The 27,505-nt window shown below is 39.6% G+C and overlaps 1 protein-coding gene across 10 annotated transcripts in view; it reads right to left on the bottom strand.

Annotated features, from left to right (window-relative positions):
* Window positions 1-27,505, bottom strand: part of GLIS3 (GLIS family zinc finger 3) — a 674,957-nt gene that overhangs the window by 317,720 nt on the left and 329,732 nt on the right. For 8 of the 10 annotated variants that reach the window (XM_061132893.1, XM_061132892.1, XM_061132894.1 and 5 more), the window contains 2 exons: window positions 11,578-11,785; window positions 3,995-5,105 (listed from right to left, as the gene is read on the bottom strand). In XM_061132893.1, coding sequence (XP_060988876.1) covers window positions 3,995-5,105; window positions 11,578-11,785 — 1,319 coding nt within the window. The remainder of the gene's footprint in view (window positions 1-3,994; window positions 5,106-11,577; window positions 11,786-27,505) is intronic. The other 2 variants (XM_061132901.1, XM_061132900.1) reach the window with 1 other exon arrangement.

The raw sequence follows: 27,505 nt of genomic DNA, 5'->3' as shown, positions 1-27,505 counted from the left end.
TCACTCAGAGCACATCTTCCTGGGAATGCTATCTAGATGTTGCACACTCTTCAATTTAATGGCAAAAAGACCTACAATGGTAAAAACATTCTCCGTGAGCACTCTGTTGGAACACTTAACTGTAGCTATCATTAGGGACGGTTAGTGTACAATCTATGGGCTTCCCTGGTAGCTCAGCTGGTAAAGAATCCACCTGCAATGCAGGAAACCCCAGTTCAATTCCTGAGTTGGGGAGATCCCCTGGCGAAAGGACAGGCTACCCAGTCCAGGACTCCTGGGCTTCCTTGAAGGCTCAGATGGTAAAGAAGCCGCCTGTAATGCAGGAGACCTGGGTTCCATTCCTGGGTTGGGAAGATCCCCTGGAGGAGGGCATGGTAACCCACACCAGTATTCTTGCCTGGAGAATCCCCAAGGACAGAGAAGCCTGATGGGCTACCGTCCACGGGGTTGCAAAGAGTCAGACACGACTGAGCGACTAAGCACAGCACACAGTGTACACCTATAGTTTTGGGTTATATTTTATGTTGTCCTTTAATGAACATGAAACAGGGATTTGGGAAAGAAACTAACTATAAGGCTTCACTACTTGCTCTGACTTGAGAATTTGAAACCTTATCATCTCAGAAAAAAAAAAAAAAAATTGAGTTCAGCAAAATTATACTTGGAAATGCTCAAAAGTTTTGATACTTCTGAGATTCATCAATGTTAAGGGTGGTCTAAGCTCAGGAAGGTCTAAATAGAATAATATCATACCTACAAGTTGCTGTATTAGTAGACAAAAGTGAATGGACTCAGGTATTTTTTAATATAGTACTGACATATTCCAGTTTCTGATTTAACTGAGGTCTGTCTGTCTGCCTGCTAAGGCCTTTACCCGTCTCCAGCACTTTGCCATTGGCTGGGAATATCTTTGTAATCAAGCCAAGATTGAAAAGAGGGCAGCTGGTTTGACTTTCCAGAGAAGCAGTAAGAATGAGATCTACAGAAGGGTGGAGTTGTTTGGGTGGGAAAGAGAAAAGAAACCATTCTCTTCTTCCAGTAAGTTAACCAAGTAATAAATTAGCAATCCTCCCCCAGTTCTGCCACCTAAAGTCCTGAGTGATCTAAATCCCAGAGTTCTGGGTAAGGCTGAGGAGTTACAGTCAGAGACTCTGAGAATGTGTTCTCCCATGCATGAAATGGAATTTGGCATCAAGGGAGGACACCAGTGGTAGCCTCTTACTGTAAGCAGGCTGTCACTGAATAGCCCTTTCACACACCCTCCTTTTACCATGACTTCCAGAAGCTCATTGGGCTGCCTGTAGTCATGGTCACCAAACACAACTGGGTCATCACATCTTTCCTGGGTCAATAAGCTAAGTGAGTGAAAAGGATGACTAACTCTAACTGTGGTCCACAGAAAATTAATGGCAGTTAAACATAAGTAAAACAAAAGTGGACTAGGCCTTTTAATTTAAATTACTCCTAGTCTTTGTAGCATGTGACACAGCCATAAAAACCCAAAGATCACTTCATGTCTCCAAAAGAAGAATGTGGTCATTTTACTTGGCAAAGATCTTGAGCTTTGAATCAACTACCATCAGTTTCTTAAAAAGTGAGAGATGAAACAGATGAGTTTTAATAGTTCTTTCGGTTTGGATTCTGAGAGTGTAAAGACTGGTTTTGCAAAAGGCAGAAAAATGCATCTTTTTCAGATGTGCATCCACATTACACACAATATGTCTTCTCTCTATGGGCTACAACTTGAGAGGACTACTAAACTTTCAGAGCAAAATTATTTGCTACCAGTTAACTACAACCTTACAAATCAAGCAGATGACATGTAGCAACATAACAGCTTTCAGAAGACAGAATGTTCATGATATGTATGTTTTATAGGAAAATGGATGTCTCCCTGCTAAAAATATATAGTCCCAAGATGAGAGCTACAATATTAGTCAGGCCCTCAGAAACCCTGTACTAATACATTTGCACTATAACATGTAATTTAATGCTTTGTGGGCCTTGATCTGATATGCTATTAAATCTAGCAATCTAAATTTTGCAAAGATTCCATCTAGCAGTGGGGAGTAAGCAGACCAGGGGAGAGAGAGCAATCATTTCCCATACCCATCTTGAATAATATCATGAAAAGCTATGCAGATGCCTGCAAATATTCACCTCTCAGCTTATTCTTTCATTGAGGCATTTCTATTTTTAATAGTCACCATGCACTTTAGCAAAAGTCAACTTTACAAAGTTATATGTTTTTTCAAAATCTGGGAACAGTGGGGAAATACGGAAATCTTATTGCACAAAAATTAATTTTGCAATGCAAAAAAAAAATTTTTTTGGATAATTCAAGCCTTTATGTTTATTTCAGTAAAGCCAAATCCAGCAAACTATTTTCAGCCAGGATTAGTCAGAACTAAAAGGTTGGACTGTTTTCCTTCAGAGACTGAATGTCTCTCTTGCCTGCAATAGGCCAGTGTGTTCCAAACAGAGTAAATGGAATTGCCTTCAACTGCTTGTCTCTTTCTGGCATTTTTAATGCAGAGCCTTACTGACAGAGTAAGGTTTTGTTGGCTGGAACGCAATTATTCTTTTCAGTCATATAACCTGGCATTCTTACAATGTATCAGCTTCAAGTTTTCCTTAAGAAAAATCATAACATGGGGCATACTGTAACGACAAGAAATGCAATTTCATTCCTCCAGAAATTCTTAAAACCTTTTCAAAAGTACCCACTGGATGATGAAAAACGTGCTTCTAATACTTGCCTTACAACTACCACCTGCTTGGTTTGCTTTCACATGAATCCGACAACTTGGCCAATCTATAATCAAACATTAACATGGCAAACATGGGCCAGATTCTTTATTATCAAGACATAATACAAAAAGAAGGGACTCTGGCTGCAGGGCCACCATCTAAATAAGCTCCTTTTCAAAATCATATATATATATATATATATATATATATATATATATATTATTTCACACATTAAGTGACCTGCAGCATATTCAATATCCAGGAAATACCTACAATTCTCAGATTTTTAACTCTAAAAGAAATATTCTTGTCCATCTGGACTAACATAAAACACATGCTCTTCCTTTCTGAAGAGTTAAGCGAGCTGTCTGAGATTGTGCAAAGCCACCCTGTGACCCCCAGTGTGATGTCCGGCTTGTAAACCCAGAGGGTTTCTGTTAGGTGTGAAATGATTGTGCAACCATTTAAGAGTCATATTATTCAAAAATAGTAAATTTTGCAAAGAAAGAGAGGTAGTTCCAGGATTGATGCTGTGAAAGGGGGAGATGGGGAGAAAGACAACATGCCAACTTCTTTCAACACCAAAGGCAAGGTCCCCTCTGGGTTCTTTCTCTTTATACATTTTCACCCAATTTCCTCTCCTGAAAGTTCAGGGAGATCCAGATTCTGCTTCTGTGGTATCCTTGAGTGTTTTAACGCTGGCTATAAATCATTAATTAATCTGACAACCTTGGAGTGTGCAGTGTGCAGGCGTGTGGGTGTATGCAGCAACAATTTTACTAGCCAAGTTGCTAAGTGTGAGTTCCTTTCCAAATATCAGAACCATCACTCTAACCCTAATACTCACCCAGTTATTGCAGAGAAGGGGAAGTCACTGAATATTTACTTTGGAAAAGAGCTAAAGCTTGCTGGTGGTGCAGTGTGTTTCTCTGCCCTGCACATTTCAGCAAGTCTAAGTTGGTGCCTGATGGGAATCAATTTTCTAAGATTTTGGACAGTGTGGCAGATGAACCTCCCCTGATCTTATACATTTGCAGAAGAGAATCTAGAAGTGGAGAGATACCCCAGCCACTAGTAATTAAAGAAACTTTCTCCTTCCTCAGGCTGAAGAGGAGTCAAATCTCATGGACACCTAGACCTCCAGCACCCAAAGTCCATAAAAGAAAACACTCCCCAACTTGCGGCAGAGTTTGGAAAACCACATACACCTTCAATGAACTCCAGGGGGCTTTAGCAGACTCACCGAACACTTGTTGGGCTTTTCCCCCGAGTGAACTCGCATGTGGATCAACAGTTTATAGCGGGCATTAAATGGCTTGTACCTTCGGGGACAGCCGGCCCAGAAACAAGTGAAGTCTTCTCCTTTGCGCTGGTCTATGTGAACCTTCTCGATGTGCCGCACAAGTTCCTCCTGGTGGTCATACAAGGCGCTGCAGTCGATCCAGCGACAGCAGTGCTTGCCCCCGGCGTCATCCATCTCCCCCTCCTCTTCCAGGGCGGCCGGAGGCAGGGCCAGCGGCTGGGCCTGGTGGACCAGCTCTGGGTGATGCAGATGCGGGTGGGCGTGGTAGGGCGGCGGGGGGCCTTGGGGCTGGGGCGGCAGCGGGGGTGCGGGGGGCAGGTCCAGGACGCCACCGGGGAACTCGTCCAGGCGCTCGGTCTTGAGCAGGCCGGCCGGCGGGCCCGCAGGGTCCGGCAGGCCGTGCTGCACCACCATGTTGTTGACCAGGCCAGGCTGCAGGCCGCCGTGCTCCAGCTGCTGCATGCGCTCGTACTCCAGCGCGCTGTCCTCGTCGTAGGCCGGGAGAGCCAGGCCGCCGCCGGGCCCCCGCGCGCCCTTCTGGCCACTCGGCGCCGAGCACGGCTGGGGAATGCAGCTGCCCCGCACGCCCAGGAAGTGCCCGTAGACCTCAGGCTGCGGAGACATGTTGGCGGGGGAAGCCCTCGACCCGTTGATGTAGGCGACCAAGGACGTGGGCGAGGTGCGGATGATGGTGTTGAAGTCTATCCCGATGCCGTCGGACAGCGGGGACAAGGACAGTGCTCTCTTCTTGGAGCGGGCCGAGTGGGACCTGGCTGAAGAGTGTCGGGGACTGGGGTAAGGAGAGTGGCTGTTTTCCATACCGAAAAGGTAGGATGGCAATGAGTTAGAGACACTGTTGCCGGACATGGCTGTCCCAGGAGGAAGGCTAATTAGGTCCCCTAGATCAGTGCCATTCTGAGAGTTGTGGTTCGAGGAGAGTGAAGGGAGAGCCTTATAGCCGTGCGACCACTCTTGTTTCACGTTCAAGGTCGACTGACTTTCTGTCAGGCTCAAAGTTGAGGAGGCCAAAGACTCTCGCGAAATAAGGGACCTGGAACGGCAGCCGGAAGAGGAGGAAAAAAAAAAAAGACAAACATTTCAGCAGGATATGGATTGCTTAAAACTAAAAGAACATTGCATTGACAATCTCTTAAGTATTTCCCCTAATTGCATTCTCAGCTAAACACACATTCTTTGGCTAAGATAAAGCCCAAGACTTTTAGTTCCAGGTATATAACATTTTACCAAGAGGAAAAATAAAGGCTAATGCTTGCTGGAATAATAAAACAAAGGTCTATTGTTATAAATAATCTGATACTTCAATGATAATAAATAGTCCTTGCTATATTTTTATATATCTTTCTTTCTACAGGGAAAAATTAGAGACCTAGGAATAATTATTGAAACTTGTCATGGCAAACCAAATAAACAAGTATTTATTAAGTGCCTACTATGTGCAACACACTACCAATAGGCATTGTTAGGAACACAAGTCTAAACAGAGTCCCAGTTTGAGTGAAATCTATTTGGTAAGGTAAAACATAAACCGATGCTTAATTTGGAAAAAAAAAAAAAAGTAAATCAAAGTCAAAGGGTCATCCAGAGGATCTAATAATAATTTCACAAATCTGTTCCACTGATATCAAGGAATTTTACATATTTCTATAAAAGACAGCAATTCACACTATGAGTAGTCAGTAGTCAGTCACAACATCAAATTGACCCAGAAATAAAAAATTATATATAACATACAGCTGTAATATATAAGGGAGTGACAATCTGAAGTAGAGTCATATTTGGAATTCTGCATGTGGGTCATGCAAGGTTTAATTACACCTGTAGTTTGGGATCTTCCATGAGCCACTGTCCTCAAATCAGAGCAGATTTGCACGGAGAGCAAAGCATCTGCTTTAATTACTGTAGCAACAATTCTTCTCCTGTCCTCCTTACCCTTTATAAAACATGCCTCACATGTCACAACGTTTGCCTGAATATCAAAATGCTTTGTGTTGTAGTCTAGCCACTTTAAAATTCATTTTGCTTTAACCATGATATCAGCTTTAAAAATCACTGAAGGGAAAAGCTATGCCTTTTGGATGGAAACATTGTCCCAAAGAGGCTAGACAGAATTCACCATACTCCCAACTCAGAATAGTGTATATTAAAAAGCCAGCTTTTTAATTTGTGCTTTTATTGGCTTTCTACAGAGATCTTTTTTCTGACAAAGAAATTTTAAATATTGTATAGAATGTCTGTCTTTCCCAGGATGAGCCCACTTACTACTTCCAGCTGTTATAAAGCAACCTGTTGCAGAACTGAGGGAGAATAGAAGTATTCTCATCCCATCTGTTCCTCTTACTTCTTTTCACAAAATAGAAGCCAGGAACACTGTTTCCTACAAGCATGAGAGATTAGCAAGAAAACATCTCGACTCTGAAATGTACAGTATTAGGTGAGAGAGAACACTGTTGTCAATCTGGTGTTTTCCTCCAGTGAGGTAATGTTTACTATTGACAAACACAGCAAGAATTTAAGTCCAGTTGCCCTTAGTACAGATTTTCTTTTCTCTGTCCAGATCCTTATATTTGGGCTGAAGTCCTTTGCAAGTCCCAAAGTAGCTTCTGAACCATCTGTTTTTTAATTCCCCATGAACGCTTTCAATTATTTTCCCAGCATACCCACAGCATGTAGCTCTCCCTGCAGAGCTCAGCTCAAGGCTCCTGGTGATAGGATGTCAAGGGCCTTTTAGTCCCTTCCCCAGGGAGATTCAGGAATTGCTTTCCGACCCAAGTCAAATCAGTAGTCATGACATATATAAGGCAAAGACAACTGACTTTGCCTTACACCCTGAGGTTGAGATGGTTTATATAACATTCTTAAATGGTGCATTTGCCTGGTCACTGTCATACCAGAGCATTTCAGATTTTAAGCAGTGAATTTGTTGTTCAGTCACTCAGTGTCCAACTCTTTGTAACCCCATGGGCTGCAGCATGCAAGGGTTCCCTGTCCCTTACTATCTCCCGGAGTTGGCTCAAATTCATGTCTATTGAGTGGGTGATGCTATCTAACCATCTCATCCTCTGTCACCCCCTTTTCCTATTGCCTTCAATCTTTCCTAGCATCAGGGTCTTTTCCAGTGAATCAGCTTTTCACATCAGGTGGCCAAAGTACTGGAGCTTCAGCTTCAGCATCAGTCCTTCCAATGAATATTCAGGGTTGATTTCCTTTAGGATTGACTGGTTTGAGAGATCAAGAAAGGAGATCAAACCAGTCAAGCAATGAATAGCAAATAGGAAGTATTTTACCCACCTGTATACGTTTTGCATTTGAAACTATACTATTTGGTTTGAGGGCTGCCTATAGTGAGACATGTTCATTTGTTCCATTGTTAAAAGCTGTTTCTTATTTTTTTTTAATACACCTAAATATGACTTGATTAAATTTGAGCATAATTCCATGCAGGCACATTCCTTAACTCCTTAGATATCTCAGTGTTCCTTAGAACAGTTATCAAAATTTTTTCAGAAAGCAATTCTATGTCCTATTCACTAAGGCAATAATATGAATGGAGAGCTCTCTTCTTGAATACTTAATAAGAACAAAACTTCCAACAAATGGCCTTTGCCTAGCAGCTCACCTCTCTTCTGAGCAATTACTCAGATCTTTTAATATTTCAAAGTTCTAATCCATGAAACCTGCCCCAAAGATAGTAGCTCTCAGTAAAAGTTCTCTTTCCAGAAAAATTATATTCTATCTATATTGAACCTTAAACATAGCTAACTTCAGGCATCTGTGGGTGTTGTCTTCCTCAATAAAATTCAAAGACCTCCAATAAAAGCGATTATTTTTATCTCTGCCAGTACCCACCAGAGTGTTAGATGAAGTTCCCCCCCCCAAAAAAAATGTTGATTAAGGTGAGTAAATTAATATAATGATAACCATTTTTAACTTATAAAGTATTTTCCCTATATATTATTCCACTTAATACAGCCTGTGACATAAGCAAATTGGAATTTTAAAATAACCTCTGTTTCACAAAGAATAAAACCAACGTTCTGTGAAATTCCTCCCAAAGATACAAAAAAAAAAAACAAAAAAAAGGCAGAGGGGGGGTGGTTGCCAAGAATCCTTAAATAAGTACAAATAAAGCAGCAGATTTGATAAGCAGTCACTTAGTTGGATCAGATGTATCCTCTATTGTTTTCCCCATATCATACCCAACACATGGTCCATAATGCTCTTCTTGATTAAAAGATCTGGTATAAGAGACTTAAAGGCACACAAGCTATAAATGGAACCCACATTTTCTGTTTTCTTTCTGAAACAATATGTTGAATGATTGAGAAAGATTCCAAAAGATTATTTTCTATAATCCCTGCTGCTATCCACACCAGGCCTATGGGAAAGAAAGTGACAAAGAGCTGTGGTTTTATCACCATACTGAGAGAAATATCCATTTCTGGATGTTCATCTAATCCTAAGCATGTTATTTCCTATGACCAGTTAATTTGAAGCTATATATGAATGAAATATAACTCAAACAAAATGAAAGCAATATGAAAAACTTAAGAAATCATCAGTGAAACAGGTTAGGGTGGCTGGTGAAGCAAGAGCTCAGGTAACTACTGGGGCCATAAGAGGTGTGATGGCCAAGCCAAATGGCTCAAAAGAAATACTTACAAGAAGGAATTCCTCAAAAAGGGGTGCAAGAAAATGACTATATATCTATATGTATACGTATATATACATATATATGTCATGAAAAAGATGTGCAACGGAAGAGTTACAGAATTGATCCAATAAAGTATTACTTATAATACTGAAATAAATGGAAACAAATGCCCAGTTATAAAAGACTGATAAAAATCAGAGCTTTATTTATATACTTTTTAAAAAATGGAATCTTGGGCAGGAAGAAGACATTATATGATACTAAAGATTTTTTTTTTTTACCACAAAAGATTATGACAAAGGAAATTGGTTATATTAACTGAAAAAAATAAATATAATACTAGGTAGGTCATTATGATGTATATGTTTGCCTACTGGTGGCTCGACAGAATCCACCTGCAATGCAGGAGATGCAGGTTCCATCCCTGGGTCAGGAAGATCCCCTGGAGAAGGAAATGCAACCCACTCCAGTGTTCTTGTCTGAAAAGTCCCATGGACAGAGGAGCCTGGTGGGTTACAGTCCATGGGGTCGATAAAGAGTTGGACACGACTTAGTGACTAAACAACAACAAGAAGGATATATGTCAAAATTTCACCCATGGTTGCCTATGAGTGATAGGATTCAGGATGACTATCATATACTCTCTTGTGCTTGTCCACAATTTTCTACATCTTCTACAATTAGTAAGAATTACATAGATAATCAGGAAAAACAGTAATAAATTTTACAGTTTTTTATAGGGCAACCATCACTCAGATTGAACAGTTTAAGCTTCTACCCAGCCTCACCATCCCAACTCCTCCTCCTCGCCCCCCCACGCCCCCCACCCTCAGGCATGCTCCCAATAAATAAAACACAAAGCTGATTCTCTCTCCATCTTATCTTTATCTCTAGATAGCAAAATGCCTTCAGGTTGAACTGTTGCCTCCTATCCTATCTCTCCTCTTAAGGGATACACAAACCAGTTTAAGTATCACAAACAAATGCAACCTTTCCAAATTGCTAAAAGTGAATTTGATATTTTACCAAGCTACTTCCCAACTCCTGTTTCTTTGCTCATCCTGCAAAAAAATTATTTCCATAGAAGGACTCACAGAATACATAGTTAAAACATATGCTAATGCATCTCTAAGATGTTGTCTTTTAAGTATAAAAATTTATGCTAAGGAATCAAATATGCTAGAGAACATTGAGATAATGACCCTTCCCTGCTCGACCCATGAAAGAGACTGCACTAGATACATGCATGGTTGGAGCAGCCTGTGCCCTGCCTACCTTTAGTTTCTCCATTAATTATGACTCTCTGCCTTCAAGGCATGGGCTGGACTTGCCACAGACAGGAAGCTGAAGACATCCCAATGACACCTACCCCATGAGTACAGTTAATTTTACATGCAATACTCAGCAAGTCTGAAGAGTCCCTCAAGGCATAATCATCAACAGGAAAATGACAGAAGCAGCTTTCCATCACACACACAAAAAATCTCAGGTGAAAAAACATATTCCCATCTCATTAAAAAAATTGGCATAAAAAATCATCCAGGAACTGTGATTTCAGAGTCTTGAATAGCAGCTAGGACAGTACAGAGACACAAGAGGGAGAAAGATTAGAGGAAAAGAAGGAAGGGGAGGAAGAAGAGGAAGAAATAGAACCCAGAACTGCAAGGCATCTCAGCAGATTCCAGTCCCCCAAGAAGGGTACATAGGTCCACAGAACGGAGGTCCAATTCCTTTGCAAAATCACAGTTACAGCAGATCCGGGACTTAGGCAGAAACTTTGGATTGTATTTCTTCAAGAAGACTACTTGTAAAAGATGAAATAATTCATTTCAAACATAGAAATAGACCTTACACATTACAGAGTATTTTGGTTTTATGTAGCCTGTAATATCAACCTTGAGAGATATAAAAGTCTGTCTGAGATAATTTCCCTATTTAATTATCTCCCATGAGATAGATATATGGCATTTATTGAACCTACTTATTTCAGTACCTAATCAGGCATTGTGTTGAAATGTTATGTAACTCACACATGAGAGTATGCCTTCCCAGATACATCATAAAGTCTGCAAGTTCACAATTTCTATCTTTAACTTTTCAACTATCTCCCTAAACTTCAACTATTGTATTATGCAGAACATAGATATTTAAATTACTTGGTTAGACAAGTGAACGGGTGGATGGACAGACAAAACAGACTGTAAAGCAGCTTTAGGATACTGCAACATAAACACCAAAAAACGAGCAGCTAAGACAGATGTACATGGAACATCTTATCTTTCCAGGCCATGATATGACCTTTACCAGGAATCAAAAGATTAATATACTGGTATTTAGTCCCTGGGGGCTTCTCAGGTAGTGCTGGTGGTAAGGAACCCACCTGCTAATGCAGGAAACATAAGAGATGCAGGTTCAATCCCTGGGTGGGGAAGATCCCCATGAGGAGGGTACAGCAGCCCACTCCAGTATTCTTGCCTGGAGAATCCATGGACAGAGGAGCGTGGTGGGCTACAGTCCACAGAGTCGCAAAGAGTAGGACATGACTAAAGCGACTTAACATGCGTGCATTTAGTCACTGAGGCCCCCAAATCTCAAAGTTGGCATTAATTTCACTCACACTTTATGACAGAAAGTACTAAACCATTCTTCCCAATTAAGACGATATTATGGCACACAGTTTTTATACACCTTCCCCTACAAAGCTCAAAGTACAAGAGCTGCTTGAGTGAGTGAGAGAGAGAATGAGTGTGTCTGTATGTGTGTTGTGTGGGCATGTGTTCAGGAAGAAAAGGGAAAACACTCATGGGTGTGATTATAACATAAGAAGGGGGAAAAAAAAGTAATTTGAGACCTGGTATCTGAAGGAGGTATATTCAGGTTGGCTGCATTCATTGCCCTCTGTAAGCTAGGACTGATCTGGTTGCATGCTGTAGAGACCTGGCTTGCTGGAGGTGAAATGGGTCCCAGTCGCTGAACCATCATGGGACTGCTGGTGACCACTAGATTGTTGCAGCTGCCTTTTCCAATGGACTTGCACTGAGGCCCAAAGCCAAGAGCCCCTAAAAACAAATGAATCAGGTTAGCTTTCATGTCCCTTACATCAGAAATCAGTAAATACACATATGTGCACACTTATATCAGGACTCATCTTTAAAGACAGTCCTTAGATCATCTTTTTTTTTTTTTTTTCAGTATTAGTGATACCAAAAAGCTTTCTCTAATTCCAATGAAAAATCCATAATGCTACAATAGAAACTCTTCTATAATCACCACTCATACAAAATATGCTTACATTTTGCTCCTTCTACATTCAAGTGTCCAGTTATATGAAGAATCATATTTTATCATCTCTTTACCTAAAGGGTTAAGGTGGTAAGTAGATGGGATTATTTATCTCAAACCATGTATTTTCCAAAATAGCTAATATCTTAAATCACCCAGCAAGGAAAGTTGACACTACTGACAAAAACTTGTTTAACTGGTTCACTTCATTCAAGTCTGGCCTTCCAAAAAGTCTCTTTAAAAGGATATAGTCTGGCTGTGGCTCTCCAATCTTTATTTTTCCTCTTCATCCTAATATATTGTCATTGGACATATACCCAGTTTTTTCAAAAATCAGGACAAGACAGCCTTAAAACATCATTTTAAAAGTAGTATGTTAACCAAATTTGACATAGATTTTTCATTTCATTAGCAACAATCTTTGAATGTAGTAAAACTTTGGTACATAACCAGAGGGGAAAGAAAAAAAAAAAGAAAGAAACCCTCAAGAATCTGTGCCGTTACGGAAAAGTGAAAAGCAAAGAGGAGAAAGGTAAACACTGCCATGACTCATTTAAAAAAAATAATAATAGTCGTTGAATCATTCTAGACATTCTTTTTACATGGGTATACTTTTTCAAACGTTTTTTGCAAACTACTTGGTCAAGTCTCAGTTCCCATTTCAGGCAAATGAAAAGAAATATGATCCTAGGTTTTCTGGCAAATTAGGCTCTAAAGTTTTCTCACCAAATTCCTCATCTTTCTCATTGATATATTTGGGATCAAAGTAGTAGAAAAGCATCACAGTAACCTTCCTTACTTAGCTTTAGAGAATATAATTTTTTATTTTGTCTTTTCAAAAATTAATAGCCAAAAAAATGACTTTTCCATCTTTTGTAACATTCTCTTCCAAGAGCCCACAAAACTAAGGATAAACAAGACCTCAGCATAATCACCAACACTCTCATCAATGAACTCACATCTCCAAAGTGCTAGGAGAGTCACAGTATCTTTAGCAAGCAGGAAGCCTTCTCCAGTCCAGGCCTCTGGGAAACTAAAATCCAAGTGGTAACTGACTTGCCCAAGGTCACACAGGGATTTACTGACAGAGCAGAAACAAATTCTATGAGAATGCATTTTCATGGCACCTGCATATCTAAGTGCTGGATACTTAGTTCCTTTCTTGAATACTTTCTAAGATCCAACAGAAATGTCTCCTAACTTTTTCTAGATACACAAACCAGAACCTACCCCTCTCTCTGCTGCTTGTATCTGATGCATCTTCTTGTGCCTTGAAACATCAGTCATAGATAGTCTCTCTATTTTCATAGTTCATATAACACTGTACCATCAGGGTTTCATCTTTACTCCAAGAGAGTGGAAGCTACATGCAATTTGCTTTTCAAATTCCCTTTTTATCTTGGAAAAAGGCAATGTCCAGTATATAAGACACTTGAATTCCATCCCCAGGTTCCATCCTTACCAGCCACTGCTACTAAAAGCAATATTAGATGTCAAGTATTCTGTCCAATTCAGCGTTATATATTTATCTAAGGAACTCACCCATTTCATGCCTGTTTCCTTCACAATAAAAAGATATTAATACCTACCTCTAAAACAAAGACATATTAGCAGCTGGAACAGCACACCCAAGAAATGCTATTTGGTGCCCAAGCATATTAATACATCATTTCATCAAATCTTAGGTGCCATATAAGTCATACCATTATTTCATATATCAGTAAAAACATCAAACTGGTACATGGTGTTAATATTTCACAGATATTCTGATGTGAAATAATGCATACCTTAGAATAGATAAATGCCAATAAGGCTGCTGAAAAAATTATTTTAACCCCTCTCTTGTTCACACTTTTCTCTCTGCTAGGTACAGCCTTACCCTAACTTGTCTACCTAGTGATCAGCCTCTCTCTTCAAAGATCATCTTCCCTATGACTCCCTTCACACACTACCAGCTGGGCAAATCTAATCAATTCTTCTTTTTGTTCCCCCTCAGTCTTTTAGAACAAATTTGCCTCAGCACCTTCAGGGAACTGAAATGTTTACATGACTGTCATCCATTTATACTTGATTGCTTTTTAGAGACAAAGCTCTTGCTTGAGACATCACTGCTTCTTCAGCACCTAGCCTAAGGCCTGTACAGTACACAATAAAATCTGTCAATGAAGCTAAGAATGAATGAATGAATGAAAATAAAAGATTTTAATATATGATATTAACTACTGAGACATTATTTCCACTAAAGTCCTCCTGGTCTTGTTTAAAACCGTGCCATTTTTCAAAACCAGACTCCAACTAAGTCAGTCCTTTGATGTTTCTCCACAGTGTGACTAATGAGAGATACTGGTGGAAAATGCAGCTGTGGGAGTTATATCCATTATAATTATAATGGATAATTATAAATCCATCTTCCTAGGCTAGAATTTTACACTGGTCAAGGCTGCCCTTGTAACCCTATACCCTGGATTCTCACATTCATAGTACTTTTTCTCTGACTGTAATAAAGAAATATTAGTCTTCCCCTCCCCAGTCTCTCCATCATTTTCACAATAACACCTCCTACTCCTGAATTCACTAGTCAACTTGAGCCTCATCTAACCATAGAGGAGTGACAACTTCTGACAGGTACTACATACAGTGTCCATGAAGCTAAATGGTAAATTTCTTGGAAACATATAATGTTTGTGGAGCAGCTTTAAGAATGTTCTGGAAAATGGCATCATCACTCTCACACGTGGAGGGACGTAATACTTTGACCAAGAACCACTGTGCTCAACGCAAGCATCTAACTTCAATTTTTTGCATAATTCTGGACAGAGTGAATACCTCCAAGTTGCTCAGAATTGTCTAGCGTATTGTAGTTTGGGCTCTGAAGACAGCCTGCTTGGGAACCCAAAACCCAGGATGGTTGTGTGACTTGGACAAATTACGTACATATTTGTGTTTATCTCTATGTCTATGTCTTCTCATCTGTAAAATGGGAATAAAAAGAACACTACTTCATAAGCTTGTTGTGCACCTAGTGTTAATTATACACACAAAGGACTCCACACATTGCCTAGCACATAGTAGGTTCTGAATTTATGTTGTGAATTTTGTTGCAGCTGTTGTTATTATTGTTCATGCCTGTCATCACTTTTTTTCCTGCATTCTTTCTTGAAGTAAAAAGAAAACAGTTCTTCATAATTCCCTGCATAAAACAAGATACAAGTAAATGATACTATTTAATTCTTTACCCATTTCCAATGTTCTTTCTGCTTTGAGCCTGGAGCCAATTTTTTTTAAAACCAGGTGTCATCACAGATAGAAGAAAAGTTTTCAACTGGCCAAGTCTGAACGTTCCTTGGCTTGTCATTCCCTGAAAACAAACCATAGAACTTTTCTGACTACCAGATGTGCCAACTACTTGTGTGCTGGATTTCATTTTTAAAGACTGCTTATTTTTAGAGACTGTACAATGTTTTGTAAAAATGTGTTTGCTGCTCAAATAAGGATTAGAGTAGATGGCATTCTAAGTACCACATACATCCTAGCCAAAATCGCTGCATGCTGGTGGGAAGTACAAATGTTCTGCATTTCCTGAACTGACAGGTCATCTTAGCAAAACCGTGTTTTTAATTAACATCTTCATTAGTTAAAATAGTTCTCTTGAAGTCAAATAGCTGACTATGTCACAATTATCCCTGCTGAGGCTGCATCTTTCAGAACGATTTATGTTTATTCACTGGTTCCTTTAAAAATGACACAGATATTGGGGGAACATAAATGACACAACATATATGAGAGGTGGTAAGGAAAAGTAATCAGTTCTTTTTGTGTTTTTATTGTTCATTCAACTGACTAATCGAATGCCAACCATGAGCTGGGCAGTCTCTGGAGACAATGGTGAGCAAGACAGACAAGAGTCCCATCAAGAGTCCCATCAAGATTCCAAGAGCTGACGATGAAGAGGAACACCAAAACAGCCATTCTATAAAAGAGAGCCCTGCTCCTAGGTTGGGTCATATGAAATGTCTTTCTTTACAGGTCAAACATGAACAAATAAGAGCAATTTCTATATGGTTCAACCCAACACATATGCAGAGTGTTTGGGAAACAGAAATAAAGCATACCAGGATTTCAGTCTGTCTCACCCATCCACTGACTATGTGACACTGAGCAGGGTACTTGAAAGTCTCTATGCTTCAGTATCCTGTGAGGTCCTGAGGAAAGTAATGGTACCGAATACCTAAAGTAATAGTACCTAGTACCTAATACCTAAATAGTACCTAGTACCTTTATAAGGATTGAAAGGGTTAGTATATATTATCATATACTTTACCATATTTAAGGATCAGGGTTTTCTTCCCAATCTCTCATTGTAAAATATTTCAGATGTACAGAATAGTTCTAAGAACAGTGCATGAATCTTCTTTATCTAATTTATCAATTGATAAATTCCATCTGTTGATCTATCTAACCATCGACCCATCTCTCGCTATATATAAGCCTGTTATTGTTTTAATTATTATGCCCTTCACCTCAAAATATGTAACCATAACACAATCATCAAATTAAAACATTTGGCAATGATATAGTACTAGTATGTAATACACCATTTATATTCAAATATTACCAGTTATCCAAGAGTAACCTTTAGAGCAACTGTTTTCCAATCCAGGATCATGAATTTCAAAGAAATATTTTGCAGAAGTGGATCTTTAAGAACGGAATGGTAAATCAGTGGACACTACAGAGCTGTAGGTTGTTGGAAAAGTAGAAAATCAGACAAAGAAAAGAAGAGAGAGGTAACAGCAAACAGCACAATAATTATAGGCATGGATCTGTACCCTAGCTCCACCACTGAATAGCCATGTGACCTTGAGCAAGTTACTCAAGCTTTCTGTGCTTCAGTGTTCTGATCTCTAAATGGAGTTAATACTACTATTACTTACCCCAATGAGTTGTTTTTAGGATTAAAAGATCTAATATATGTAATATATCTAGGGCCTTGAACTTATGCATTATAAATGTTAGTTATATTTTATTAAAGAACTCATTTATGGTACCTTTCTGTTATTTCTAGCACCTCTTTTCTTGAATGACTAAGGACTACGTGCTGATACCTCCCAACCCAAGACCTTCCACTTGACACACAGCAGATTTATCCTCCCCTTGATGGACTGCAGACCTCAGGCCTTTCCTCACTTCCATCTTCTTACTCTTAGACTCTCCCCAGCTTTCATTCATACTCCTCCTTGAAACTAGAGATAAATTCTTGCATACTAAACATACTAGGCTTATTGTATAGTGTTTTATCAAATTTGTAATGTTTCACTGCAGAGATATAGGGGTGACAACTTTCATGAACACATGTACATACTTACATGTGTTCATGAAGTTGTAGCAATGTGTTACTCTGAAATATTAGTAAAGCAAGGGTAAATGACTAAAACACCAAAAGAAGAGAATCAGAATGAAATTGCTAGCTTCCTTATTCAGGAACAAAACATTTAAATTTAATGTATGTTACAAAGTCAAAATTGCACAAAACTTACGAGAGGGAAGGACTACTGAGAAGAGCATCCTGCCTCCATGGTGCTAATAACTCCGTAGAGATAAGAGGTACTTACCTAGGAATAACCAGATAATGATACTTGACTGTAAAAATAAAGCATGAAACTTAAGTACAGAGACAGGAGTTCAGAAAAGGGGGAAATCTCTATGTACTGGATAATTCACTGAAGAACAATCTTAACCAAAAAAGCATGTCTTCAGGAAGTTCAAAGGTTTTCAACGATAACAAATTACGTGAGGTCATGGACAAATCCACAGTCAAATAACTTTGGGAAACTCTAATTAACCATATCTCTTTATTACAGGTCTTCTCAGAGCCTTTATAAAATGTAAATACACATAATAAATCTCCGAGAGGAGCAAATAATACACAAAATACATTTGTGTAGGGTGCTTTTTTCCCCTTTGACTCACCCAAGACTAACATACTAAAGCACACTCTTTAGAAAACAATAAGCTAAAACTGAAGGACAAATGAGCACATGAATGAGGACATAGTAAGGTGCAGACATGGAAACAGCAGGAAGGAGGCATGGCGTGTATTAAGGAAATGAGAAATCAGAGTTGCCTGCAAAAAGGGGATCTCACCAGAAAAAGGGGAGAAAATCGAGGACTTGTTTAGTCAGGCTGGTGGGCCTGAATTAACACCTGGACATTATGTATTCACCAATGGCACCAAACCTGGTTGCACATTAGTGTCACCAGGAAGTTTTTCAAAAATGCAAATTCATAGGCTTCACTTCAAACCAGCTAAGCCAGATGCTGCGCTGTATTTGGCCTGCTGACATGCACCTGGAACCCTGTGCTACAGTGGTGCATCTCACTAGAAGCCAAGTTCAGCCACGATTAATCTGGTGGAGATGAGGATAAAGGATGGAAGAGTACATTAAAGAGAAGCTGGACAAACAATGAGGAGAAGCCCACAAGGTGGTAAATGACAGCATGAGAAAGCAATGGTTAGGGAAGCAAGTTAAGAGTAAGATTGCAGATTATATATTGTACTTGGTTGATAAAGATTTAGGAGATCAAGTTTAAACTATCATCTGTAAAATAGACAGCTAGTGGGAAGCTGCTGCATAACATAGGAAGGCCAGCCTGGTGCTCTGTGATGACCTAGAGGAGTGGGATGGGAGCCAGGAGGGAGGTGATATACATAAGTATGGCTGATTCCCACTGTTGTATGGCAGAAACCAACATAACATGGTAAAACAATTATCCACCAATTAAAAAGTAAATAAAGAGGAGGAAAAATAAATAAATTTAAAAAATTAAAAGGAGGAGGTCATATAAACTCCATTTTTGTAACTCCAGTTTGAAATTAATTACTCAATATCAGATAATAAACAGATTAAGTCCTAATCCAGATTAATTAAGATTCCCATGAATTGTGGCAATGTCCCACCACTTTGCCCCCTGGAGTTCGGCTTGAATCTACCAAGTTTATCCCACAAAGAATATAACTTTCACACTAACACTCTTCTAACCTTAGTCAGTATTAAGGAATGTTGGCCACCAAGTATGGAATCACCAGCATTACTCATTTCATTTTATCCCTGCATTAAATGGAATCGTATTTATACTCTGAGAGATTAAAAAATATCATATTCCTTTCTGTACCCCTCAGTGCCCTGGATTCCTGGACATGAAGTCTCAGTTTTCTTACTCCCCACCACTGGGCACTCCTGAGAAGATGTTATTGAGAACACACAGCTCCAAACCACCTCATAAAGATGTAAAGATATATTAAACAGCATTCCCAAACTTTATATTCTAAAGTCCCATCAGTCAGCTATTGTACATCAATTATCAACTAATTAGTACAGAGTGCTTATGCTGACCTTTCTGTTCTCTCTTGTAATGATTTGCCAAGTTAACTGAAAGCTGCTTTGCTCCATAGAGACTCTTGGTGAAGCAAGAGTGTTAAATAAAGTTCACCAACAATTAGCCTAGAAATCCAAAGAGGAAATGTAAGCACACTTTACTGCTTTTCTCTGGACCAATTTTCTAACAATCCCATGGGACAAGAGCAGATACATTTGTTAAATAAGCAAACCAATACTCTGAAAAGCTGAAATACCAGTACTGGCATAAATGCATTGCTCACTGATTAGGTATTCATTTATCTGTGCTCCTGCCCTGTGCTATAGTATATACTCGAGGGAGTCCAGATACATAGATAAGCTAAACATTCTTGCTTACTATAGAATCTAGTAGACTTACATCAAGGCTTACACATGTGATTAATCTATAAAGATATATGAATTCAAGGTGAAATTACACTTGCTCTGTAAAAAGGGGACTTCCATGAATATAAGAAAAGATGAGAAAAAAAGAGGAAGGAAGCATGCTTTTATGGGAAAACTGCCCCAGTTTCCCCAAAACCATGAACAGATCACACTTACTAAGCACTAACTGTGGACTTACTGCTGTGCTATACTAATAGAGGCCTAGGCCATTAGGTTTTCCCCCAAAGAGCCTCTGACCAGTAGGAAAGAGTTTTAATCAACACACGAAATGATTAGGAAACACCTAATTTTTTTTCTAATTGAATGAAAGATCTTTTAAAATCTACAGTGCTTTACAATTTTCAAAAAGCTTCACACATGGGATTTCATATAATCCCATATAACCTTTCTCCCCCTACCCCTATATTGCCCCCGCCCTCTTTTCTCTTCCCACTGGTAATCACTGGTGTGTTTTCTTCATGTATGAATCTGCTTCTTTTTTGTTTTATTCACTAGTTTGTTTTATTTTTAGATTCCACATATAAGTGATATCATACAATATTTGTCTTTCTCTTTCTGACATATTTCAGTTAGCATAATGCCCTCTCCAAGTCCATTCACATTGCTGCAAATGCAAAATATTATTCTTTTTTATTGCTGAGTAGCATTCCATTGTGTGTGTGTACGTGTATGTGTGTATGTATCTCATATCTTCTTTATCCATTCACCTGATGATAGACACTTAAGTTGCTTCCATACCTTGACAGTTGTAAATACTGCCGCTATGAACATCAGGTTGAATGTATCTTTTTGAATTAGTGTTTTTTGGATATATACCCAAGAGTGGAATTTCTCAGTCATATCCTGAGTGGGGAAGGTCACCTGGAGGAGGGCATGGCAATCGACTCCAGTATTCTTCTTTAAAAAAATTTATTTTAATTGGAGGATAATTACAATATTGTGATGGTTTCTGTCATACATCAACATGAATCAGCCATAGGTATACATGTGTACCCTCCATCCTGAACCCCCCTCCTACCTCCCTCCCCACCCTGTCCCTCTAGGTTGTCCCAGAGCACCAGCTTTGGGTGCCCTATTTCATGCATTGAACTTGATTTTACATATGGTAATGTACATGTTTCAATGCTATTCTTTCAAATCATTCCACCATCTCCTTCTCCCACTGAATCCAAAAGTCTGTTCTTTATGTCTGTGTCCACTCCAATATTCTTGCCTGGAGAATCCCAAGGACAGAGGAGCCTGGAAGGCTATAGTTCATAGGGTCACAAATAGTCAGACATGACTGAAGCGACTTAGCACGTACAGAGTAGTTCTATTTTTAGTTTTTCAAGGAACCTCCATGCTGTTTTCCACCATGGCTGCACCAGTTTATATTCCCCCCCAACAATGTAGGAGTGTGCCCTTTTCTCCATATCCTCACAATATTTGTTATATGTGTTCCTTTTTTTTTTTTTTTTTACCATCTGAGCCACCAGGGAAGCCCCGTATGTGCTCTTTTTGATGATAGCCATGGGGCTTCCTCATAGCTGTCGGTAAAGAATCTGCCTGCAGATGCAGGAGACCCAGGTTCGATTCCTGGGTCAGGAAGATCCCCTGGAGAAGGAAATGGCAATCCACTCCGGTATTGTTGCCTGGAAAATCCCATGGACAGAGGAGCCTAGTGGTCTACAGTCCATGGGGTCACAAGAGTCAGACACGACTTAGCGACTAAACCACCACCACCATTCTGACAGGAGGAAACATCCGATCTTAAACTGAGCTGCCATGTGCCAAGCAAAGAAATCGATTAGACAAGAAAAAGCTGTTAACTAGAGGAAGATTGGTGGAGGAGGTGAAACCTGACCTGAGCCTTTTAATGACCTGAGGGGAGAGGGAAATACGAAGAGGTTTACCAAAGGGAAGTGAGAAAAATGTGTTTGGAAGAGAACTGGCAAAGCTGCCCACTGTCAAAACCTCTCACTGTATGGAACAATGACTGGGATCCCCTGTCAGAGAGTAGGTGCTCAACAAATGGATGAATGAATAAATAATATCACTTTTAACAAAAATATAGTTCAAGGTCACAAGGTGAGAAGTTCCCTCTTAAAAGTGAGCTGTGATGTAGAAGAAAGAAAGAGATCCCTGGTGAATACAAATGTTGATATATCCTTATCTCTTAAGTCCCTGAAGAGCTGGAAATATTAGTTTGCTGCATCTCTCCTTATACCCTATACATACACACATACACATCTTGACATGAAGGGAGAGTAGTCTAAGGCAGTCAATGTAAATCACCAGAACTTGTTTTTTAGGATCTAAGAGTTGGTTCTAAGGGGAAATCCCATTCAATTCTTTATAACCGGGATATCTTCTTAGTATCTAAAAGTCATAACTTATACAGTCATCATTAAAAGCTACTGGGCTAACATCATAGTAACTCCTCAAAACTGTCCAAAGAAACATATACTGTATCATAATTTTTTGTGACACATTCTACATAGGCTTTACAAGTTCAAATGGGATGCCCAGAATCATATGGCCCAAAGAAATGAGAGGCAGTTATGGAGATCACACTCTCTTATACTAAAAATTGTCACCCATACTTCTAAGAACCAGAAAATACTTGGCTTCCTGCATCCAGAAGTCACACATCATTGTTCAACTGTCTTATGAACAGATATCTTTTGCTTCTAGGCTGTAGATTCTCAACTTGTGCTCCAATGTCCATTCAACAGCCTAGGTACATGCAAGAAAATCTGTTGAGCTGCTACTTGTATTTTGTGCTCCTTTGTCTCAGGAAAAATTATAAAAGGGTCAAAAGTAGACACTGCTTGATTTCATTATTTCTTCTAGTCCTGTGGGGAAGTCAAAATCCACTGAGATTACCCAGGCGCTCTGAGTACCTCTGAAGAGAAAGCCAGAGGAGAGACTGCCCAAAGTTGGGAAGAACATCAGTTTTACAGTACCCTGGGTAGTGAGGCAGCTCTCAGTGAAGGCAATGCAGGTGGAGAGAAGGATTGCAATGGGAAATGTAAAAAGCCTAGGCTCTAGGTCTAGGGGCTCCCAGCTCTGGCAAAGGTTTCTGTGCCAAGCACATTGCTTGGCAAGCATTAGACTTCCAGAGACCATGTGGGCTTGGTTAAGTAGGCACCCACCTCAGTAGTAACCTGGACCAAAAATCAGAAAAGCTCTTGGTATATTCTGCTCTATACAAAGACCCCAGGATCTTGTCTCTCTGGCAAGACATTGGGTACTCCAACCAACAATGACTGATAATAATTTCAGAGTTTTGGAGTCTGATTTGTTTTCATTTAAAGGAAACAATTTAAAGAACTCTTTAAATTATATGAGAGTTGGTAGAGTAAGTCACATCCACTACAGATTCAATTAAAACTGGAGAAGGCTGAAATATTTACCCTTTGGCTCAAGCAACTTGAAACTTGTCATTGTGTAAAATTATGTAACATTAACTACCAAAATATTTTTTAAAACTCTAACTCATAAATCTCAACACAGACAATCTAAAGCCTACAGAGTGCAAGTTCCCAGTGTGTCCTTTATTTAATGGCATTTTTGAACCTAGAACTAGAGTAATCCAAGCATCTTTGTAAATATAATTGGAATATGAGTTAGTATTAATGTAATTGTGACTGTTTTATCTCTACACCTTACAGGTGCTAAATTCAGACACTATATCAACAATAACTGAACAATAATAATGAAATTAGATCAAATGAAAAGAACTTCATACTCAATCCAAATTCTTTTTCATCAATACAAAAAAGCAATCATAACACAGATTGATGCCAGTATGAAAAAAATCTAGATTAAAGTGCTGCTTGAACTCATATAAGTCGTACCAGAAAAACAAACAACCCAAACAAAAAATGGGCAAAGACCTAAACAGACCAAAGAAAATATACAGATGGCTAATAAACACATGAAAAGATGCTTAACATCACTCTTTGTTAGAGAAATGCAAATCGAAACTACAATAACATATCACCTCACACAGTTCAGAATGGCCATCATCAAAAAATCTACAAACAATAAGTGCTGGAGAGGGTGTGAAGAAAAAGGGAACTCTCTTGCACTGTTGGTGGGAATGCAAATTGATATAGCCACTATGGAGAGCAGTATGGAGATTCCTAAAACAACTAGGAATAAAACCATCATATGACCCTGTAATCCCACTACTAGCCATATGCTCTGAACAAACCAAACTGAAAAAGACACATGTAACCCAAAGTTCATTGCAGTTCTATTTACAATAGGTAGGACATGGAAGCAACCTAGATGTCCATGGACAGATGAATGGATAAAGAAGCTGTGGTACATATGTACAATGGAGTATTACTCAGCCATAAAAAAGAACACATTTTAGTCAGTCCTAATAAGGTAGATATCCTGGAATGTGAAGTCAAGTGGGCCTTAGAAAAGCATCACTATGAACAAAGCTAGTGGATGTGATGGAATTCCAGTTGAGCTATTTCAAATCCTGAAAGATGATGCTGTTAAAGTGCTGCACTCAATATGCCAGCAAATTTGGAAAACTCAGCAGTGGCCACAGGACTGGAAAAGGTCAATTTTCATTCCAATCCCTAAGAAAGGCAATCCCAAAGAATGCTCAAACTACTGCACAATTGCACTCATCTCACAGGCTAGTAAAGTTAATGCTCAAAATTCTCCAAGCCAGGCTTCAGCAATATGTGAACCGAGAACTTCCAGGTGTTCAAGCTGGTTTTAGAAAAGGCCAAGGAACCAGAGATCAAATTGCCAACATCTGCTGGATCATTGAAAAAGCAAGAGAGTTCCAGAAAAACATCTATTTCTGCTTTATTGACTACGCCAAAGCCTTCAACTGTGTGGATAACAATAAACTGTGGAAAATTCTGAAAGAGATGGGAATATCAGATCACCTGACCTGCCTCTTGAGAAACCTGTATGCAGGTCAGGAAGCAACAGTTAGAACTGGACATGGACCAACAGACTGGTTCCAAATAGGAAAAGGAGTACGTCAAGGCTGTATATTGTCACCCTGCTTATTTAGCTTATATGCAGAGTACATCATGAGAAACGCTGGGCTGCAAGAAGCACAAGCTGGAATTAAGATTGCTGGGAGAAATATCAATAACCTCAAATATGCAGATGACACCACCCTTATGGCAGAGAGTGAACAGGAACTACAGAGCCTCTTGATGAAAGTGAAAGAGGAGAGTGAAAAAGTTGGCTTAAAGCTTAACATTCAGAAAACTAAGATCATGGCATCTGGTCCCATCACCTCAAGGGAAACAGATGGGGAGACAGTGGAAACAGTGTCAGACTTCATTTTTTTGGGTTCCAAAATGACTTTGGATGGTGACTGCAGCCATGAAGTTAAAAGATGCTTACTCCTTGGAAGGAAAGTTATGACCAACCTAGATAGCATATTAAAAAGCAGAAACATTACTTTGCCAACAAAGGTCCGTCTGGTCAAGGCTATGGTTTTACCAGTGGTCATGTATGGATGTGAGAGTTGGACTATGAAGAAAGCTGAGTGCCAAAAAATTGATGCTTTTGAACTATGATGTTGGAGAAGACTCTTGAGAGTCCCCTGGACTGCAAGGAGATCCAACCAGTCCATCCTAAAGGAGATCAGTCCTGGGTGTTCATTGGAAGGACTGATGTTGAAGCTGAAACTCCCATACTTTGGCCACCTGATGTGAAGAGCTGACTCATTGGAAAAGACCCTGATGCTGGGAGGGATTGGGGGCAGGAGGAGAAGGGGACGACAGAGGATGAGATGGCTGGATGGCATCACCGACTCCATGGACATGAGTTTGAGTAAACTCCGGGAGTTGGTGATGGACAGGGAGGCCTGGCATGCTGCGATTCATGGGGTCACAAAGAGTCGGACACGACTGAGCAACTGAACTGAACTGAACTAATAAGGTAGATGAACCTAGAGTCTACTATATAGAGTCAAGTAAGTCAGAAAAAGAAAGACATTTATCATATTCTAATGCATACATATGGAATCCAGAAAGCCGGTCCTGATGAATCTACCTGCAGAGGAGCAATGGAGACAGACACCGAGAACAGACTTACGGACATGGCTGCTGCAGGGCAGGGGAGAAGGAGGGGGTGGGAGGTATGGAGAGTAACATGGAAACAGATATTACCATATGTAAAATAGATATTACCATATGTAAAATAGATAGCCAATGGGAATTTGCTGTATGACCCAGGAAACTCAAACTGGGGATCAGTGACGACCTAGAGGGTGGGATGGGGAGGGATGTAGGAGGGATGTTCAAGTGGGAGGGGACATGGGTAAACTTATGGCTGATTCATGTTGAAGTTTGGTGGAAAGCAATGAAATACTGCAAAGCAATTATCCTTCAATTAAAAATAAATAAACTCGATTTTTTAAAAAGTGTTGCTTGTAATTTTGGGGGGATCCATCTCCTAAAGCAAAGTCAACAAAAGCGAAAATAAACAAATGGGACTGAATTAAACTTAGAAGCTTTTGGCTAGCAAAGGAAACCACTGACAAAATGAAAAGACAACCTATGGAATAGGAGAAAAATATTTGCAAATGACATGACTGATAAGGGATTAATATTCAATATATATAAACAACTCATACAACCCAACATCAAAAAAACAAACAACCAGATCAAAAAAATGGGCAGAAGAATTTAATAGACATTTTTCCAAAGAAGAAATGCAGATGGTCAACACAAAAAGATGCTCAACTTCTAAAGTCACCAGGGAAATGCAAATTAAAACCACAATGAGACATCACCTCACACCTATCAGAATGACTATCATCGAAAAGAACACAAATAACAAATGTTGGTGAGGAACATGGAGTTCTGCTCAATGTTATGAGGCAGCCTGGATAAGAGGAAAGTTTGGGGGAGAATATATACATGCATATGCATGGATGAGTCCCTTTGCTGCTCACCTGAAAAGATCACAACATTGTTAATTGACTATACTCCAGTACAAAATAAAAAGTTAAAAAAAAATGTTGACAAGGATGTGGAGAAAAGGGAACCTTCCCGCACTGTTGGTGGGACTGTAAATTGGTGCAGTCACTGTGGAAAACAGCCTGGAGGTTCCTCAAAAAGTTAAAAATAGAACTACCATATGACCCAGAAATTCCACTCCTGGATATATATCCAAACAGCAACACAATAGCAACAAAACACAAACTCGAAAAGATACATGCACCCCAACATTCATAACAGCCCTATTTACAGCTACCAAAGTATGGAAGCAACCTAAGTGTTTATCATCAGGTGAATGGATAAAGAAGATATGGCAAATACACACACACACACGCATAAATAGACAGTGGAATACTACTCAGCCATAAAAATTTTTTACCATTTGCAGCACCATGGATCACCTTGGAGGGCATTATGCTAAATGAAGTAAGTCAAAAAGAGAAAGACAAATATTGTATGATATCACATATATGTGAAATCTAAAAATACAACAAACTAGTGGACAAAACTGGAGAAGGCAATGGTACCCCACTCCAGTACTCTTGCCTGGAAAATCCCACGAATGGAGGAGCCTGGTGGGCTGCAATCCATGGGGTCGCTAAGAGTCAGACACTACTGAGTGACTTCACTTTCACCTTTCACTTTCATGCATTGGAGAAGGAAATGGCAGCCAACTCCAGTGTTCTTGCCTGGAGAATCCCAGGGATGGGGCAGCCTGGTG

This window comes from Dama dama, chromosome 29 (genome assembly GCF_033118175.1).
Source record: "Dama dama isolate Ldn47 chromosome 29, ASM3311817v1, whole genome shotgun sequence".
NCBI lineage: Eukaryota > Metazoa > Chordata > Mammalia > Artiodactyla > Cervidae > Dama > Dama dama.
The sequence above is the reverse complement of the archived record's forward strand: the minus strand, read 5'-3'. Positions and strand labels throughout refer to the sequence as shown.